A 19,294-nucleotide genomic window follows, 5' to 3' on the forward strand; every position below is an offset into this window, starting at 1 on the left:
GGCTAACCGACGGCACTTTTCTCCAGCTGCACTTGTGAAACGTCCTGCACGTGGCAGGAGTTATTTCCCTAGGTCCTTCCTTTCTTTGAACTGATCAGAACATTAGATTGGTCCTAAAATACAGAAAGAAATTTCAGCTCATAAGATAAATGGCGCATTGTCAAAAGGATTCTAAAAGACTGTATTTAAACTGGTCCTGTCAAAAGGCTTCCTTGAGAAGGGATCGTATTAATTAATGGCGTGGCTTCTTGCTGACCCTAGACCAGCAGGGTGGTTATAAACGTTGTCTGTTTGTCTTACCTGTCCTGCGGCCCCCGTAGTCCAGCCATAGGAATAACTAAATGTCCTGGGGAAAATCCTACCCTCCTCGAGGAGCAGGAAAGAGGGGGAAAGCCAAGTGAGAGACGGCCCCTCCTACTCACCTCTGCCCCCTCATGCTGCAGCCCCCCTTCTCCAATCTGGGGCCAGGACCTCCCTCGCATCTTAAGGTGCCTGGTCAAGACAGAGGCACCCTTGGTGGGAGACAGGCAGCCTGCCTGAGGCCAAACAGGAGGCCTTGGTGAGCCAGACCCCCTTCTCCTTCAGCTCACGGTGAAACTCCGACTTGTGGGACTCCGACCTGCCCTCCTTGCAAGTGAGGATACACCCCCTGCAGGAGTGTGCCCGGGCTGCCTCAGCAAAGCGCCACAGACCTAGCAGTTTAAACAAAAGAACTTCACTCTCTCGCACTTCTGGAGGCTAGAAGTCAAGGTCAAGGTGTGGGCAGGGCCAGTTCCTCCTGAGGCCTCTCTCAGCACACGGACTCCATCCTCCCCGTGTCCTCACAGGGTGTCCCTCTGTGAGTGTCTTTGTCCTGATCTCCTCTTGTAAGGACACCAGTCTTATAGGATCAGGGCCCACCCATATGACCTCATTTGCCTTAATCACCTCTTCAGAGGCCCGTCTCCAAGTACAGTTAGATTCTGAGGAACTGGGTGTTAGCACTTCAACATATGAATTCTGGGGGCACATAACTCAGCCCTGACAACCCCCAAGCTCCGTTTCCAGCAGAGCCGACTGGAGAGAAGGTGGAGACGGGAAGATTGAAGTGACCATGTTAGGCCACCACTCTCAAGGCCTCCCGTGGATGTCGGGGACTCGGCACTCTTCGCTCCTGTAAACAGAAGCATCCAGAATACAGCCAGAGGCAACGTCTCTGCCCAGAATACACGCAGGAAGTGTGAGCCGCTCTGCAGCCAAAGGGCACGACAAAGCAGTGCTTCCGTGCTGCTGGGACAGACCCTGCAGCAGCCAGACACGGGCCACCCGGGAAGGACACAGCCCTCGTCAGGGCTGAAGGGCTCCCGAGACCGTGCAGGCCCAGCCTGCGAGCCGCGCATGGCCCTGTCCCCTGTGTCACTCAGAGGCTGGCTAGGACAGAGGGAGCTCAATATGAAGAATTGTGCATCAGGTAGCAGAGAGCCGAAGGGGCCAAAGGCTCGTGTCGGTATCACAGAGGCAGTGACTAGAGGATCAGCTCATCTCAGGGCTGTGGGGAAACAGGACGAGCTGAGAGGAGAGCCCAGGCGAGCCACCGCTGAAGCCTGCGAGGGCCGCACGATGGCTCACTATAGAGAGACCCGTGGAAAAGGGTGCTGCCCCCCGGAGCTTGGGGGGCCTCTGCAGAGCTGGGATTAAGACCTCTGAGGGGAGCTGCGGCTGGCCGGTGCTGGCATCTTCGAGGGAATCCCACGAGGCTAGGAAAAACAGCAGCGTGGAACCCACTGCTGATGGCATCACCCCGTTGCTGCTGGGGTGAAGAAGCACGCTGTGGCGATGCCGGCAGGGCAAGAAGTCCTCCTTCCCCTCCAGTCTCGCAGCTGCTCTCCGGTCCTCCCCAGGGCAGAGCGTGACGCATGGGGGGGCTGGTAAAGCAGGAACGTCGTCCGCAGAGTCTGAGCTCCGGCCGCACAGAGCAGAGCTGCTCCTGCCACCAGCAGCGTGTTTGCAGAGTGAACAACAATTTAGAGAAGCTTATTATGAGGCGTCAGGGAGAATCTCCAGCCTATCATTTCATAGAAGATGGGAAGGGCAACACAGCACACTTCGCCGAAAGTCATGTGGTTTAGGCATTTGTGGTACAGAAGTTAACCTCAAGCATCCTTGCGTGTCAGCACAAGGGGGCCGGCTCGCTTTATCGACGTGATCTACAGCAGCTGAAATAAAGGGCGCAGGAGCAGTTCGTCTTAGACGCCTGTCTGAGGGCTTGCTAGGAATCCGCCCGCTTCTCTGAGTGCTTCATCCGGTAGAAGTGGTGATGACATCATGGCACGAGGAGTAGGGGCTGAGCTTTTCACGCTACCTACTGTTCATGATTCACACTGCTTACCTGATAGGACACTAGCAGTCAGAAGTAAGTGACAGTGTTTCACAAATACTGGAATCTCACCCTGGACACCCAAGCTCAGTCACCATTCGCACCTTGTAATATTTCCTACCCAGACGTAAAGAATGTTCGGCATTGAAATAGAAGCAAACTAACTCAGTCATTGCCACTGCCTCCTTCTCGTGTTTCTTGCTCTGGGTCGCACATTTGGAGTGTGTTTTATACGACGTATGCGTTAAGTAACACCTGGGAGGTGCTAAATATATATTGAACAGCAATAGTAAAGGGACTTACTCATCTTATGGAAATACTAGTAACCTCAGTGGGAGATTGAAATTGATATTAATAACATATGTCTCCAACGAAGTGTACAGAATCCTGGAGAAGTCAAGGAGTATTAGAAGCCACCAGACAATGTGGCACATCCTCCTAAAGCTTCACTTTAGTAAAAAGTTTGAAGGAAATAAAGCTTTTTTTAAAACAGTAAGCGTAGGTCAGACACTGAAATTATAGAGTAAGATGAAAAATTTCATGTGGACTTTCAGATAGAATAGACTTGAAAAAATTTTACCCTTGATTCTGATGTCGTATCTCCAGGTCCTCATGTCTGAGTTTATTCTTCTCTGCTGTGGGGGACTTAATGAAGTTTTGGAAGTGGGGAAGGAAACTTGAATAAGTGAACAGTTTGTATTTTAAAATATTTGTGGGTTTAGTGCTTCAAGTGATACATACAGAAAGAAGGAAAAATCTAAGGATTTTTCCAAGTAAATTCTTCAAGGAATTGCTCCAATGTGTAGATAAGATATCTGCATTTAGCACTGTCATTCACTATCAGACTTCACAAGTGGTGTAACATTTCCTTATCTGATCACATTCTTTGAATAAAAGCCATCTTTGCAGTAAATGCAAGACTAAACTTCAAAGCAAGACCACAGATGGACATAAATTTCTTATTTTTAATATCTTAATTGATATAGCTTAGTATGTACAAAATAATACATATAATAATATATATGTGTTATAATAATTCAAAGACTTATAATACATAATTTTTAAATCCATGCATTCAGAGAATCAGGAACATAGCAGACCACAAGCGGTTTTATTGTCCAGGGTCTTTTTAAAGTTTTGTATAATGGCTAGGGTTTTGTAAGATCATATAAACACTGCATCTTCATTTAATTGTCTTGCCTCATGGTTATATAAAAGTGTTAATTTGCAGAGGACTGAGGCCACCTTTTACCATTTTCCTGCTTTCTCATTAGTTACCAGTGTTGGCCTCACAGAAGGTATTTACCTACCGATGAATAATAGCAGCTATAGCCAGTTAATCAGCGATCTCCCTGCAGTGCATGTGTTTGCTGAACATGCCTTCATAGTCCTTGGGTACGAAACTATATTTAAGAATTCAACAACTTCGTGACAGTTGTGTTACTCTAATTTCATGATCTGAGGATAAAAGTCTTTGTTCAGCAACATTTGAATAAATCCCACACAAATGGAACCCATAGTAAGTAAGCAAGTTTGACAGATTCTACGGAACTAGTAGATATTTCTGTGTTGTGAACAGTTGCTTTAAAATAGAAGGAGGTATTTGATTTGACTTTTAGATCCTGTTCCAAGTTGATGGCTTGCATTTTAGAATAAACTCGCCAATTGGAACATTTGTCTCCTCAGTAGGTTTGGTGTGTGTGTGTGTGTGTGTGTGGTTGCCATAAATAAAACCAGTAAAGCCGTATTGCTTGGCCTTGCAGGTGCGGCTGTGTACTTCAGTATGTCTGGAGACAATCCTTTGTGGCCAAATATTGGGACACACACAGTAAGTATTAGGGTATACTTCCTAGGACTGCAGGATGGAATACTCAAAATGGGGGCTCTTCCCGGAAACTTGCAATTATGGTTTCCTGTTCCCCAGATGTCCCCATTGTGACTTCTTATTCATTGTTTCCTGTCTGTTCTCAACCTGCCTATATGGATTTATCTCCTCCCTCTCATCTGCCTGGTTGGACTTCCCTGGGACCAGGACAGTAAGCACGCTGGAGTGGGTTTTGTAAAGAAAGGGCACTTTGTGGGCCAAGTCCGTGGCTGTTCGGTGAGGAGTGAGGAATAGCAGATAAATTGGATAAACGGGGTCCCCAGTACTGCCTGTGGAGACTTGCGTTCCTGCCCAGAGTGCAGAAGTGAGGTGCTCAGCTCCGAGGACCACCCTGGGGAACTTGAAGGCTTGTCTCTTCCAGGTGGTGCCGGGTGGGGATGGGGAAGTAGATGGAGCTCGGGGAGACTCCCTGCCTGTGCCGGCCTCACAGTCACTGGCGCCTGGAGAAGAAGTTCTTGAAGGCGCTGTTGTAGGTCTTGTTGAAGGCCGTGTAGATCAGGGGGTTGAAGAAAGAGTTGGAGTAGCCGAGCCACAGGAAGACGCTCTTCCAGGTGGCGGGGATGTCACAGGAGCACAGGGGGCTGATGAGCTCCGTGGTGAAGAAGGGGATCCAGCAGAGCACAAACACCCCAATGAGGATGCCCACCATTAGGGCGGCTCTCTGCTCCTTCTGTTCTCTCCACGTGGCCCCTTCTGTCTGGAAGGTGACAGTGGCGTGGCGGACGGTGAACACCATCTCGGGCTGCCGAGTGGAGGCCTTCACCTGGAAAAGGTAAGCAGAGGCTTCAGGAAGAGCCGCCTCTTCACGCCTGCTGGGTCTGGGCGGGCTGAACCTAGATGCGGGTGGGCGTGAGCCCCGCACATCCACTTCAAGAGAACGTCCTCAGTTGTCCGGTGCAGGGACCGGGCAGCATGTGGGGACCACCCTCGTCTATGAAAACGTGCTGACAGAGCTGGGTGTTTGCTTACATCTTAGAAATGGAGGGAAAATAGGAACGTCTGCAATAATGCAACGACGATGGAGTCCCTGTTGCCGTCTGTTCAACAGGGAACAACAGAAGTAAGCAGGTCATGCGGTGTCTACAGTTTATGACCGCGGAACACGAGTAATCAGGAGCCCGCTAAATCCTTATCAAACCCCGTACACGCAGGACCCAGTATTCCAAAATCGAGAACTTTCTGGGTTGCTGTGAATCCCCTCTAAAAAGTTAGAATTTTCTAGAACTTTTCTTCTGGTATAAGGTTCCTACTGCTGTGCTTCCAGAACATATTCTACTGTTTGGGACAGTTCACTCACCAGGATGTTTATCTCCCTGTTTATTCTGTGTTCCGCCCCCTCCCCCGACTTTTATGGAAAACAGAGGCTCTAAACTCAGAGTCCCTCCACGTAGGTTCTCTCAAGTCCTCTGGAAGGCAGGTTCCCACTGAACTACGTTCTCCAGCTTCACACCCCTTCTCTAAAGGGGTGGAATTCCTGGGAAAGGAAGCTCTTTCCTCCATTCCAGCCCTATTTTTTAGATCTTTGGGGAACTGGAATAAGGGGTGTCTGATGATGAGGCCCCCTAAATATAAGGAAATTGCAGTGGGCTGATTTGCTAAGTGAGCAGATTAGTTGCTCCAGTCACAATGTGGGACAGTTTCTGGGTCGATCAGTCATTCACTAGTGGTGAGACTACCCTGACATTAAATCCTCTTCTTCCCAACTCCAGCCTTCTGTGACCCCCGTACGCTTGAAAAGGAGAATTACCCAGCTTGCGCCCCAGCAGCTTCCCTATTGTATAGAGTAAGTGAGCTGAAAATAGGAACACTATAGTTAAGGGAATGTTAGCTCATGTATGAATTATTAAATTTATGCGATAGCCTTCCTGTCATCTGTTTGAAAAACAGTGAAACCCCAAGCATTATACAATTAAACAGAAGATCGTGAATATTGAAACAAATAGTTCCTTTTTCTGCAACCCTTAAAAGCACATATAAAATAAGAAGTGAAAATTTCTCTCTCCCAGTCTCACCCCTGGATGGAACCATAGTTACCTTTCTTATTTATTAGTGTGTATCTGGGAATGCATTTCATGGAGTTAATTTATAGAAATGCAAACACAGTTTTAGTTTCAATTTTCAGCATAAAGAAAATAGGGAAAACTACCCATTTCCTTAATAAAACTCAATCCCAAAATGGCATCAAGGCAGCCATTTCCCAAAGATGGCAATGGAAGAATAATTCTGGTTCTGACTCTTAAATCCCTAAGAAATTCTCCTTCCTTTCAGACCTTTTCGCTGCTAAGACTGGCCACTCAGGGTTGTGACGCCATTGTGACCACCCGTTAATTCTCTATAGCACACCTGGTGTAAAAGCGGAACATTTAAACCAGACTCAAAGGCCCTGGGGTAACAGTAGAAATAAATACAGCAACACATAACTAGATATTCTGGCTTTTGAGCTATGACACACTCTAGGGAATCTCTCCACCCCTCCCGTCCCCGCTCCCTGTCTGCCTTCCCTGTGGTCAGTGCCTTTTCAGGTTGACTCCAGAAGCCCACGCTTAGTCCTTCAGATACTCAAATTCCAGTGGCAAGACACAGTGAGCCCCACGATTGGACTACCAGTGTATGACCAGTCTTCTATGAAGGGTGAGATACACCCCCAGTGCTACATGTTCTATTAGTAGGAGTTTGCTCTTGCATAATGGAAAAAGCTGCAAAGTTTCCATTCTGAGGAGCCGTCTTCTCTCCTAATGATTGACACTGAGAATGTCTGCCTCTTTTGAGACTCTGCTGGTACCTTCAGACACAGTCCTGACCTGTATCCAAAGGGGCTGCCGTATCAGAATGTAGCACAGTACCTCATCATTCGCCCGAGAGACACAGGATCACAGGGTTGTTTGCTTTCCAGGTGTAGCGTAGGATATGAATATTTCTATAGCCCAAGTATTATAAGACAGTTTTATGGAAACCCATCACTTCCAATCTTGGTCCTCGTAAGGGAATGTTAAGTGCCGTTAAGTGTGGGCCTGCTTGTGTGGGTATTTGGCAGCTGTACTATGAAATCCTGGATTCTTCCAGTATAAAGTACCCGGGTTCTTATGAGCTGTTGCCAAACATAGCATGCATTCATTGTATCTACAGGAATTTTCCACTGTGTGATAGTTCTAATGTTGCATAAGTGTACTCTCGAAGACTTCCCAGTTACTTTATTCCTAAGCTTGTCTTCAGGATGATTTCTCTCTGTCAGTAGGACCCACAGGCATTCTACCCACCGTCCTTTTCACTGAGTTCTTAGCACAACACTCTGGGAGCACATTCGCGGGGCCCCTTTCCAGCAGAGAATCTAAATTCATTTTTAACGGTTCTTTTAATGTTCCATGGGGTCTTCTCCCACTTCTTAGAATTCTATTTTGAATTCCAATTAAACTTTTTTTCCTAAATACATTGTTTTTATGGTTTGCTTTGAGTAAGGAATTTCATAGGTTAGAGAACTCCATGCTTCTCAGAAAAGCACGCTCTCTATGACCGTGGTGAGAAATGTTGAGCATTTTATGGGTCCCTCTCTTGTGTGTGTGGCATTCAATACCAGCTCCCTCGGTGAGAGTGTCATTGGTCTGAAGTGGCTCTTCCGGGACAGCAGAGGCTCAGCTGCGGGGAGGAGCTTTGCCATTGGGGAGTTTCGGGCTCCCGATGCTGGCAGGTGGTTGATTTGGCTGCTCACCCTATGGCTCTCTGACTTACAGACTCCTTAGCTCTTTGCTCATCGACGACTGCAATAAGACACTTAATCAAGTCTGGAGAATAGACTCTATTGATTACTCTGTCAATTACTCATCATGGTCATTAGTAGATTCACAGAAAGAGGTAACGGGGCAAAAAAAGGTGAACATTCAAGCCGAATTGCACCTTTCCCATCTATCTTTGAAGTGCTATATCATTTAAAGCACAAACCTCACAATTTAAGATTCACATGAAAAAATTTTCTAAGTGAACACTTAGCCTCACATCTCCAAATAAGCGAATTTTGGGGGGAACATGTACCTATGAGTTAGACTTCTCATTCTTCCAAAATGGTTATGTGTTAAATAACTATTTACTGGTTAATCATAAATCTAGCATGTTCTTTTATTTCCTCAAACTATTCTGCTTCACCTCCCTATTAATATCGCAGATAATCAATAGATTATCATCAGTAGTGCGTATTGAAATTAAGGGGTGAAGACTCTTACCTTGGAAGTGTGGCTTCAGGTGATTTGCAGGTGAGATCAGGTCACTGTCACGATGTAAGATGTACTGATGATTCAGGATGTTCAAGCTAGAAATGATCTTACCCATTTAAGGAGGGCTCCACGAGGGGCAGAATAAGAACGTCCCCACAAACTTAGCAAAAGACCAACTATTCTGTAGCTGTGGCAACAAAGAGCCTTGCTACTTGCTTAAACCCCTTCAGTGGATCAAGGACAATGCAGCTCTGTGAATATACACCTGCAAACCAACCAGTCGGTGTCAGCCCTCACTTCTGAACGTCAGCCAGTTAGGGCAGGACTCACCCCAATTAAGTGCATCTCTGAGCTGCAGTCAACCAACAGCAGTCTCACGCAGTAACCCCACTCTGGGGGTGTCAGCTCACTGCTCCCCTCCATGTCCTCCAGTCCCTGAACTCAACGCTGTCCCCAGTCCCCATAGATGATGGGCATTCTGCTCTGTCAGATGGTGCCTGACAAGTGTAGCTTTCTCTTACTATATAGTAAGGAGTATTTTTATTTCAGATACTGTGTGGTGGTTGTATCATCCTGGGACATTCTAGAGAGTCTACCGAGATCATTTTGTGGATCCTCCCCAGGATCCTCGGACTGCAGGTGCATTCACTGTACCCCCGACTCCAGCTGCCTTTGGATCTGCAGATGCACATCATTCTCAGTGAGCTGAGTTCCAGCCAGCTCCACCGGGCTCTTCTCACTCTGTGTGTTTTGTTATACAAGGATTGTAACCAAGTGTCTTTGAATAAGATCATTCAGCTTAGGTCTTTGTATCAAGTAACTAGACCTTTGTTTGAGAGGTGCACCACTTGGTAATTGACTTATGTTTTTTGTGTAAGGCTATTAGATCTCTTGTCTTGGAGGTATACCATTTAGTGAAAATTTTTATGACATAACCTACTTACTATATTGTTGTTTTCTTTGTTTTTGCTGTTGTTTGTCTAAATATGCAAAGCCTTGTTTTCATAGGTTGGTTTGTTTGTTTTTTGTGCTGGAATACCTTTTTTTTTTCTGTTGAATATAAAAAGGATTGTTCTGTAAGGCATTGGCTTGATAAGCTCTAATCCATTCCAAGGCAGATCTGAAGGCTAATGATTTGGGGACTGTTAGACTTATGACCAATTTGTGAAAAAGCAATCGATCAAACTTTGCTTTGGGTTCTTCACAAAACTTAAGTGAGGGCACTTGCTATCTTGTCAATTTATGAAAAAAAATGTCACCTTGTCTAGTTGGTATTCCAGCTCATTGGATTGGTGGTCATATGGCCCCCTCTTGGCCTGTGGTGAAGGATTTGAGACACCATTCACAAGCACAAACTGTTGGCCAACTGTAGTGGCCTTTTTCTTGTGTGTCATGGTTTGTCTAAGTCAAAGTCGCAAGCTTCTCCTTTGTGAACTTCTATTTCCTATTTTAAATTGCACTATAATGCTGATTCTTGCATTTCTCTTGATAAATGTGAAAGAAAATTTTTTTACTTAATGAGGAATTTCTGAAAGTCAAAATCAATAAATTAACATATTTAAGATCAACTCTAGAAAAATTAGAAGACAAACACTAAACAGTTGAGAGTCAGCTTCTTTACTTCTGCTAAGACCTTAAAACAAAATTCTAACTCTAAGTTAGTCTCAAAGATTTTGTAACTTTCCAAAACCTCCCCACCTTGCACATCTACATCTCCCATCTACATTTCTACTCAGCTTTACCTGACCTCCTAAATGAACTATCCTTTCTTCAGGGATTTTCTCAGGAAAAACAAAATCACATTGTAAAATTGCCAGACAAGAAGTCAAATCTATAGAATTTCAGTTAAAACCTTGGTCTAGAGCTAAGATATAGGCTATAATTAAGAATTTTTCTAAACTTCAGGGAGAAGGGCAAAAAATTGCTGTAGAATTTAGACTTCCTCTCCCGTTGCGGAGCACAGGCTCCGGACGCGCAGGCTCAGCGGCCACGGCCCACGGGCCCAGCCGCTCCGCGGCATGTGGGATCTTCCTGGACCGGGGCACGAACCCGTGTCCCCTGCATCGGCAGGCGGACTCCCAACCACTGCGCCACCAGGGAAGCCCGAATTTAGACTTTTTTTAAGAGTATTGAACAAAATTCTTATTGTCCTGGACTACAGATCAGCAGCAACTAGTTAATTAAAATCTCCCTCAGATGAGGAAAAGTATTTAAAACTAGAAGGATAGAAAAGAGAAGAGCTGTATAACCCAGCTGTGGAAATTTAAAATATAAAATACATAAAGCAAGTTCAGAAGGCTTTTTTTAAGAGAAGATTAAATAAGGATTCAAAATTAAAAACTAAGTATAGAAAACAGACTTCAGAAAACTTTCAAGCAGTATTCTGATGTAAACCCAACAGCTGAAGTATAATCTTGTCCTGTCTTTCTATAAATGGGCTCAAACCTGAATTAGGGAATTTAATAAGAAAAAATAAATTTAAATGTGAAATTGCCAATTTAGAAAATATCCAATATGGGGCTAGACATTGCCATATATCCTTAGAAAGTAAATAATACAAGATATGGCTCTCTAGATAAAACATTCAAAAGCACCTCTGTTTTCAAAGATTTGGGAGCCTAGACAAGAACACCTGTAAATATTGTCAGCAGAAGAATCTTTGAAAGAATCAATGTCCCCTATTGGCTAAAGATCAAAATGACAACTATCTAAAATCTGTCCAGTGAAGTCACTCCAAGGCAGATATTATCACCCAACAACTTCCTGTCCTTCTAAACTTCTAAGGGGAATTGCCTATAATTACAGATGTACAACAGTACAGCTTTCTTGTTTATATGGGTGTCACCATAACTACCATTATCCCCACAATTATAAAACAATAGCTCCTTCAGCCTAAAATTTTAAAGCCATCTGAAAAGGAAACATGCAAATCAACTTGTAATAAGTTTTAAAAAATTGAAAACAATGATTGGTTGTACAGATGCTGAAATAAGACCATGAGAGACAGATTTATGGTGTGGCTATTTGAAGGGCTTAAGGGAAAGTAAACCTTAGTTAATACAAAAATTCAAGCAATGAAAATCTTTAACAATCCTGTGTGCCAACTTATAACTGATATTTCAGGATCATTATCAGAATACTTTAGTTTTTGTAACACAACTGCAAATTTAATAAGTAGAACCCGCTTCCAGATAAAGTGTACTGCTGTCCTTACACATTATGAGATTATAGCTGGTCTGTACATGAAAATGTGTACACTGTATATAATTCAAGACATTACTGAAGAAATAGCAATGATCCTGGAGTCCTTATGGACAAAAGACACCACAGACAGAAAGATTAATTAGACCAGAATGCATGAGAGTCCAGATTGATTCTTCCTAGGTTATCATGAATGTGCCTTTTTGTACCAATGTGAAAAGGCTGGGCCGTACTCCAGGTGGATTAATTCAACCACATGACACCTGTCTAAGAACTATTGCCTACTGAAGCCCACCCCTTAATTCAGTAATTAAGGCTTTGATTCCTTGCCTCAGAGAAATTACAGGCATCAATTAAACTAGTGTCAGCACATCTTCAGAACTTATATTAAGCCTTTGAATCTTATGTTATCATATGTAGTAAATCCCCATTGCTAACTGAAACCAGCCAACATTTTTCTACTGATCGGTTCACTGTGATTCAGTATCTGTTGTCCAGAGCTTTAAAGGCTTCTGCACAGCGCTGTTCTGACAGACGGGTATGTTGATTGCTGTGCAGTCTGAACATCAGGCCTCCACAGATGAAACTTCATCTTCAAGGAGGAGCAACAACAGTGGTGGCGATCTGGACAGTCCTCGATGGTCTCTCTCGAAGCTTTGGCTGAATGAGGACCCAGATCAGGGGGATGAAAACTAAACTTAGGGCGAGTCTGCATGTTCTGCAGCCTGGGTCCAGTCTTGAACGCACTCTGTTGGTCAAGGGCAGTTCCTCTCAGGGGACTTGGTCTTGCAAGCCGTGCCAGTCCCTCACTTCTGAAATTCAGGCATCCACGGACGGACTCACTCCAATAAACTCCCACTGGAGTAACGCCCAACAAACAAAGCTGCTCATACAGACGATGTCAACCCACTCAGACCTCGAAAGTGCCGCAGTCCCTTACACTGGCAAGGCACAAATCCAGCTGTCTTCACGTCAGCTCTTCAGTAGTGGTTTCATCAGACTTTGTCAAGGGTGCAAGGCCTGCCTCTCTTGTGTTTCCTGTTTTCATCTTGGTATCTGACAAGGGTTAGGCTTTCAGTATGTATTTGAATAAAACTCTGAAGATACAGAACAGGGAAGAAGCGTTGTGTTTCCCTAGGTAACATAGCTAGTTGGTGGTAAAACTGTATTTAGAAACGTTGGCACCTGCTACCACCGAGAAGTCAGGAAGCCTGGGTTTTAATTAACCCTTCACAGTAACATGAGGACAGAGGCAGTGCCGCATTTTATGCAGAGCCCTGGATCACTTAGAGGCTTTGCAAAGCCAAGGGACCCATTTTTGAAAGTTATCCGGCAGAGAAGGAACATGAAACAATGCTTTGCTTCTGCTCTCTCCAAAGCTGAGCAGTGAAAACCCCTCTTCCTTCCACACTAAGCCCTCTGAGACAGAAGTATAATTGCTTTTCCCTTCTAAAGCTGTTTGGTATTAATTATAAATTGTGTTTACCTGGATAAGCGCCCTGGCAGAAGAGGATCTGTGTAAGGAGGGCCTTGGTGGGCAGCCAGCCTCCTGTTCCTGACCTGGAATCGGGGTGGATGCACACACACACGGGCATTCCAGGCAGTTTGGCAGCACTCTTACCCATCAGCACTCTGTGTCCAGTTTAGAAATCTAACAGGTCAGGGTTTCCCAAATTTGGCACTATTAACATTTTGGTCTGAATAGTTCTTTGTTGTTCAGGGTGTCCTGTGTGTTGTACCACGTTTAGCAGCATCCCTGCTCTCTACACGCTAGATGCCGTTAGTACCCTGTCCCCAAGTCTTGGTAATCAAAAACATCTCCAGACATTCCAGATGTTCCCTGGGGTAGGGGAGGGTAATTTGGGTGAGACTTTTGTTCTAGATAAAAGGACAGGTGCCCTCTGACCCCTTTTTCCTTCTTGTTTCTAGAATGATGCCCTCCCCTTTCTCCCATACCTACACCTCTGGTTCCTCTAAGTTTGACTGACTGGTTATACTTGGAATTAGCTACTGACTCAAAAAATACAATCATATTGCAATGTTCACAATGCATGTCTCTCTCACTAGACCAGACTCTTCATAGGCAAAGATGATGTCTTTATCATTCCTTGACCCCTTGCAGCAAGCCTGTAGTATGTGCTCAGTGTGCTTAATTGAATTTCCTTTGTTGTCCCAGAACCAGGAACAGAAATGGGTGCTGCATAGTATTCTGATCTAACGTAAATGTGTGAAGCAGGTTCAAGGGATCACCCTTGGCGATGAGTGCGGTAGGGGGTGGGCAGCCTGCACAGCCGGTGGATTCATGTGAACTCTTATGGTCCCTGAATCTTGAATCATAGGGTCAGATTACCAAGAGTGAACAAAAAGCAGGAAAGCGTGGATGGAGAGAAGATGAGAAAAGAGCCCTCACGGGTGCTGTAGCAGTTGCCGTACCTTAAATGCCACTTGTAAAGAGCTGGGGAAGTGTCTGCCGTAGCGTTTTAATTTCCTCCTGCAGCTTTACTCATGTCCCGGGAGGCAAGCAAGTGGTCCTCAGCTGCACGGACAGTCTGATCAGGGGTGGGGACAGGCCCAGAAAGCAGCACCACAGGCAGTGGGTGCATATAACAAGGGCAGAGGCTCTGAGACAGGTGTAAACAGTATCTTTAACCTTGCGTGAGGACAGGAGGATGCTGGGCATGACAGTAACCCAGGAGATACCACACTTCGCAAAATTAATTGGCAAAGAGAAAATAGACTGGGTTGGAACACTAACCTGCTTTGCCTGATGTATGGCAGTCTTCCTGCCAAGTCAGATGACCGTCCCTCCCCTCCCACCTCCTCAAACACCCCCCACTGTAAATGCAGGAAGCTGCACTTTTCTCTAGTGCAGCCCCAGACACCAACTTCCTCAGGCGTTCTAAAGGATGTTATAGATCCATAGAATTTTCAAGCCTAGTGGGACCCTGTAGAATTATGTAGTCCAGATCCCTCGTTTTATATATAGGGAAAGAACCCATGAGAGATGACCTGCTCTGTGAATCTGAGCATGTCAGAGCAGAGTCTGTGATGCTTGCTTTCTCTCTCCCAGTCTACCTCGGTCCCTTCCCCACCAGCCCCCACCAAAATACTAAGAAGTCCCACTTTCTACGGATGTGTGGGGAGATGTGCTGGGGATGAGGCCTGTGCAAATGCAAGCAAAGTTTTTTAAGGATCACGTTAACACCCACCTCCACAGCTTCGGAAACGGGGGAGACGCTGTTGGCCTTCCAGGGGCCCACGCGGAACTTGGCCGCCTTGTAGATCTTGCAGTATACGAAGAGCACCACGCAGAGCGGCAGGTAGAAGGCGCCCACGGTGGAGAACACGGTGTAGGAGGGCTCGCGGCTCACCTGGCACTCCTCGCTGCCCTCAGAGTAGGTCTCCCCCCAGCCGAAGAGCAGCGGGGCTAGGGAGATGACTGCGGAGAGCGTCCAGGTGAGCGTGATCATTACGTTGGAGATGCGCTTGCGGGCACGGAGCGTGTATTCCAGGTGACGGGTGATGGACCAGTAGCGGTCCAGCGCGATGGCCGTCACATTCCAGATGCTGGCCGTGCAGCAGAGCACGTCGCATGCGATCCAAAGCTGGCACAGCCGCCGGCCCAACTGCCAGCGGCGCCCGGACAGCTCGTGCACCAGGCTCAGCGGCATGACCAGAGCAGCCACCAGCACGTCCGAAATGGCCATGGATGCCACCAGGTTGTGCGGAACGCGATGGAACGTGCGCACGCGGAGAATGGTCGCCAGCACCAGCAGGTTCCAGGCGAGCGTCGCGGCCACCAGGAAGCCCAGCAAGGTGAGGACGAGCACGCCGAAGACGGAGACCAGGGGCAGACTGGCGCGCGAGTCTTCGGCGTCGAAGCTGCGGTTGGTCTCCAGAGGGGCGGGGGTGGGGAGGATAAAGTGGGTGAGGTTCGGCGGCAGATCCATGTCTGGGCCAGGAGACGGGCTCGCCGGTGTGCGGAGAAGGGGCGCTCGGGAGGAGGGGTGGTGACCACTGTGTCGGAAGCCACTCCGGATGTTTGTCACCTCTGGCCAGTGGCAGGGTTTCTGGAGAGTGTCTTGGAGTTTGCCCCGACCCCCCGCCAGCGAGCCTCCGTGGGAGACGGTGTGTCGGAGAGGAGAGGAGGGCGCTGGGCTGCGAGCCGCGGCGGGTCTGAATCCCTCAGGCGCTGGGAGAGCAGAGGCGAGGGGCTGTGTCTCGCAGCCGGGGCCCGTCTAAGCTGTCACATGACCAGGGCTCTTCGCCTCGGCGGAGACAGCAGTCTAGTCGCCCAGAGTCGGGCATCTCCCAAGTGGAGGAGGAGCTGGGCGCCCCCGGAGCGTGTGGGCGCCGAGAGACGGGCTGGTGCGTCAGAGCGGCAGTTCTCGCCGCGCGGCCTCCCTTCCCGCCCCTCTCGCCCGCGGCGGCAGCGGGCTGCAACCTCAGCTCCGTGCTGGGGAAGCCAAGCAGGGACCTGCTTTCTAGGTCCTGCCTTCTGCTGTTCCCCCGCCCCTTCCCCGCCCCGTCTGGGGCTGCGGCTCCGGCTCCGGAGAGCGAATGCTGGCGCGCCCACCCAGACCTGGCTTACCGAGCTGGGGATCCAGCCTACGTAAGGTATCAGCTGATAAGGCCGCCTCGCGCCCGGGGTTCGCGGCGCCAGCGCTGGCGCTGTCCCCGGTGCTGTCCCCGCCCCAGCGCGCTAGGCTTGGTGCTGTCCATGGTGCTGTCGCTTCTCCCCGAAATGAGTTCCCCCGGTGGAACAAGTTTACCAAAGAACTTTCCTTGAAACGTTTCTCTAGCCACCGCCTACCCACGTCCTTCCAGGGGCGGTCTGGATACCTTGAGCGGGTTCTTAGCTTTCCACAGGTCTTAACCTTTGCTACGTGTGTTCCCAGTTAAGGGTCTAAGATGATTTCGCTGGCTTTTTTTGCTCTGGATGAGTTCAGTGCATGATTGCGTTCTTACACAACACCTGGTTCTTCCCTTCAAGGGTTGTTTTCTTTCCAGGAGAAAAAGCAAGATAGCAGTTGCTGCTGCCCTAGAGGTGACTGAGGTATTGGAGCTAGAACGTTTAACCCGTTTCCTCCGAGTCACAGAGAAGGTGCACAGTCTCCAGTGCGTTCTGTCACGTTTGCTTTTTGCAAAGGGAAAAGCTGGATACAAGTTGCTATGAAAGCTCCATCTCACTCGCAGAAAGAGAGGGCGCGCGTAACTCTTCCCCACACACACTCACATGACCATACACGTATCCACAGCAACTGAGAAAATATCAAAAGTTCCTACCCAGAAGCTGTGACGAAAAATAGACACATGATATAGCAAGATACAATAAATTAAAATCAGGAAAGTGAGATGACAGAAAGGAAAGTAAGGTGGCGTTAAGCTTTCAATTTTAAAAGTACATACAGTGGGCGTCATGGAATCATGTACATTTACAAGTGGTTGGCCACAAATTTGGTTGGAAGCTTTTTAGCTATTTGAACATGAGAAAAATGTTTTGTTACAAGATTCCATTTCTAACAGAGTAAAACAAGCATCAGGAGACTGCGCTGAGAAGAGAGAAGCTCCTCCACTGGAACCCAGAGGAGAGGACCCTGTTAGGAAATGTTGAAGAGAACGTTGTTCATTAAATAAAGATTGTTCGCAGAGCCGCTTCACCAAATATCTCGTGAAAACAGCTGGCAGTGGCTGCGTTGCGCACTGCTACTCTGCGTGGCTCTAGTCAGGGGGCCGACGTGCTCATTTAGAGCACATCCCCTTTTTGGAGTCACAGAACTAATTAGAAGGAGATGTAAATGATTGATCCCCTTCTTTCGGGAAAAAAAAAAGGTCTGAACAATTCTGCATTCCGTTTCCAGAGCCCATGACCAGGAGGAGTGGATGAGCTGCATTTCTGGTAGTCAGGCCTTGATGATGATATCTCTCAATACAGAGCTTGGAAGGCATCATGGGCTTGAAATTATATCCCATGCCCCCCCGCCCCCCCCCCCCCCCCCCGCAGCACTGCCTGGCACAGCTGTCTGTACTGATAGTGAAGTGAGTAGCTGTCCAATAAGGGACCGAGCCGGGGATAACTGAGTATACTGTGTGCAGATCAGAGCATCATAAACTTAAGAACTGAATGGAACATTCTAACAAAGAAGAGATCCAATGGAGTATTTCCAGAAGAACCAAATTCTGTTGAGAAATTCTGGTTTATCTTCTTATACAGACACAAAGGAAAAATCAGAGCATTTCAGCTTTTTAATCCTAAAGCATGGTCACAGTTTCAGCTTGAAAAAATGCAAACAGGTGTAAAACTCCCATCTGCCATAAAGCACCTCTGAAATGCCAGTTTTGAGGAAAACATTTTCTTTTTTACCACCTATAGGCTGAACTGTATCCCTTCTCTCTTAAAACTCACGTGTTGAAGTCCTAATCTCCAGTACCTCAGAATGTGACTGTATTTGGAAATAAGACCTTTAAAAAGATGATTAAGATAAAACGAGGCTGTTAGAGTAGCTCTAATTGAATCTGACTGGTGTTCTTACAGGAAGAGGAAATTGGACACAAAGAGACACCAAGGATGTGCGCGCACAGGAGACAACGTGAGGGCACAGCAAAAAGGTGGCCATCTGGAGCCAAGGGGGAGGCCTCGGGAAACCGCCCTTGCTGACACCTTGCTTTTGGACTTACAGCCTCCTGAACTGTGAAACTGAAAGGAAATTTCTGTGGCTTAAGCCACTGCATGGTATTTTGATATGGCTGCTCTGGCAGATGAATACACCGTCCAGCAAAAGATACTTGCAAAAGGGTTTCCCTGGTGGCGCAGTGGTTGAGAGTCTGCCTGCCGATGCAGGGGACACGGGTTCGTGCCCCGGTCCGGGAAGATCCCACATGCCGCGGAGCGGCTGTGCCCGTGAGCCATGGCCGCTGAGCCTGCGCGTCCAGAGCCTGTTGCTCCGCAACGGGAGAGGCCACAGCGGTGAGAGGCCCGCGTACAACCAAAAAACACACAAAAAACAAGAACAACAAAAGATACTTGCAAAAGATGCAACCAGATTACTAAATAAGTAAGGTGACATGCTGTGTGGTGGTTTTACAGACATATTAACAAATTATAGGACACCTACTAAAACATGTCTTTATAAAACATACTCTGTGGCCATTCTAGCAATAATTAGATTGCAGGCTCAATTGCCTCTTGAAGTTACTTACAGTTTGTGGTTAAGCCAAATAAGCACATAGAAAACTGCTTATTTTATGTTTTCTCATTTTCTTAGTGGGAAAGTATGCATCTGTTTCATTCAAGTAGGAGCTGATTCTGAACTAAAACTTTGAAAGTAAGAAAAAACTGGAAACACAGAACAGAACCTTATTCTACCCCACTTGCAAGGATCTGATGGGTAAGATTATTCCTACCACAATTTTATGAAATCAATAATTCGTTAAAAGGTCATTCTTATTATATAAAATCTATATTATATACCAGGCATTAAATAAGTGTACCTGTATGATCATACCACAAAAATTTTGTGAGAAATTGTTATCCCTATTTTATAATTGAGGAAACTGAACCTTGGAGATAAAGTAACTTGCCCCCAAATCACATAGTATTTGAACCTGAGTGTGACTACAAGCCTGTGCTCTTTTTTTTTTTTCTCA

At 46.8% G+C, this 19,294-nt stretch overlaps 1 protein-coding gene across 1 annotated transcript; it reads right to left on the bottom strand.

Moving 5' to 3' along the window:
* Positions 1–3,307: 3,307 nt before the first annotated feature.
* On the bottom strand, positions 3,308–16,329 carry HTR5A (5-hydroxytryptamine receptor 5A). Its single transcript, XM_030853686.2, has 2 exons — positions 14,857–16,329; positions 3,308–5,004 (listed from the first exon to the last, which is right to left on the bottom strand). Exons 1-2 carry the CDS (start codon positions 15,595–15,597, stop codon positions 4,672–4,674), a joined length of 1,074 nt encoding a protein of 357 aa, XP_030709546.1. The 5' UTR covers positions 15,598–16,329; the 3' UTR covers positions 3,308–4,671.
* Between the last annotated feature and the right edge of the window lie 2,965 nt (positions 16,330–19,294).

The sequence above is a fragment of the Globicephala melas genome, chromosome 9 (genome assembly GCF_963455315.2).
Source record: "Globicephala melas chromosome 9, mGloMel1.2, whole genome shotgun sequence".
Lineage (NCBI taxonomy): Eukaryota > Metazoa > Chordata > Mammalia > Artiodactyla > Delphinidae > Globicephala > Globicephala melas.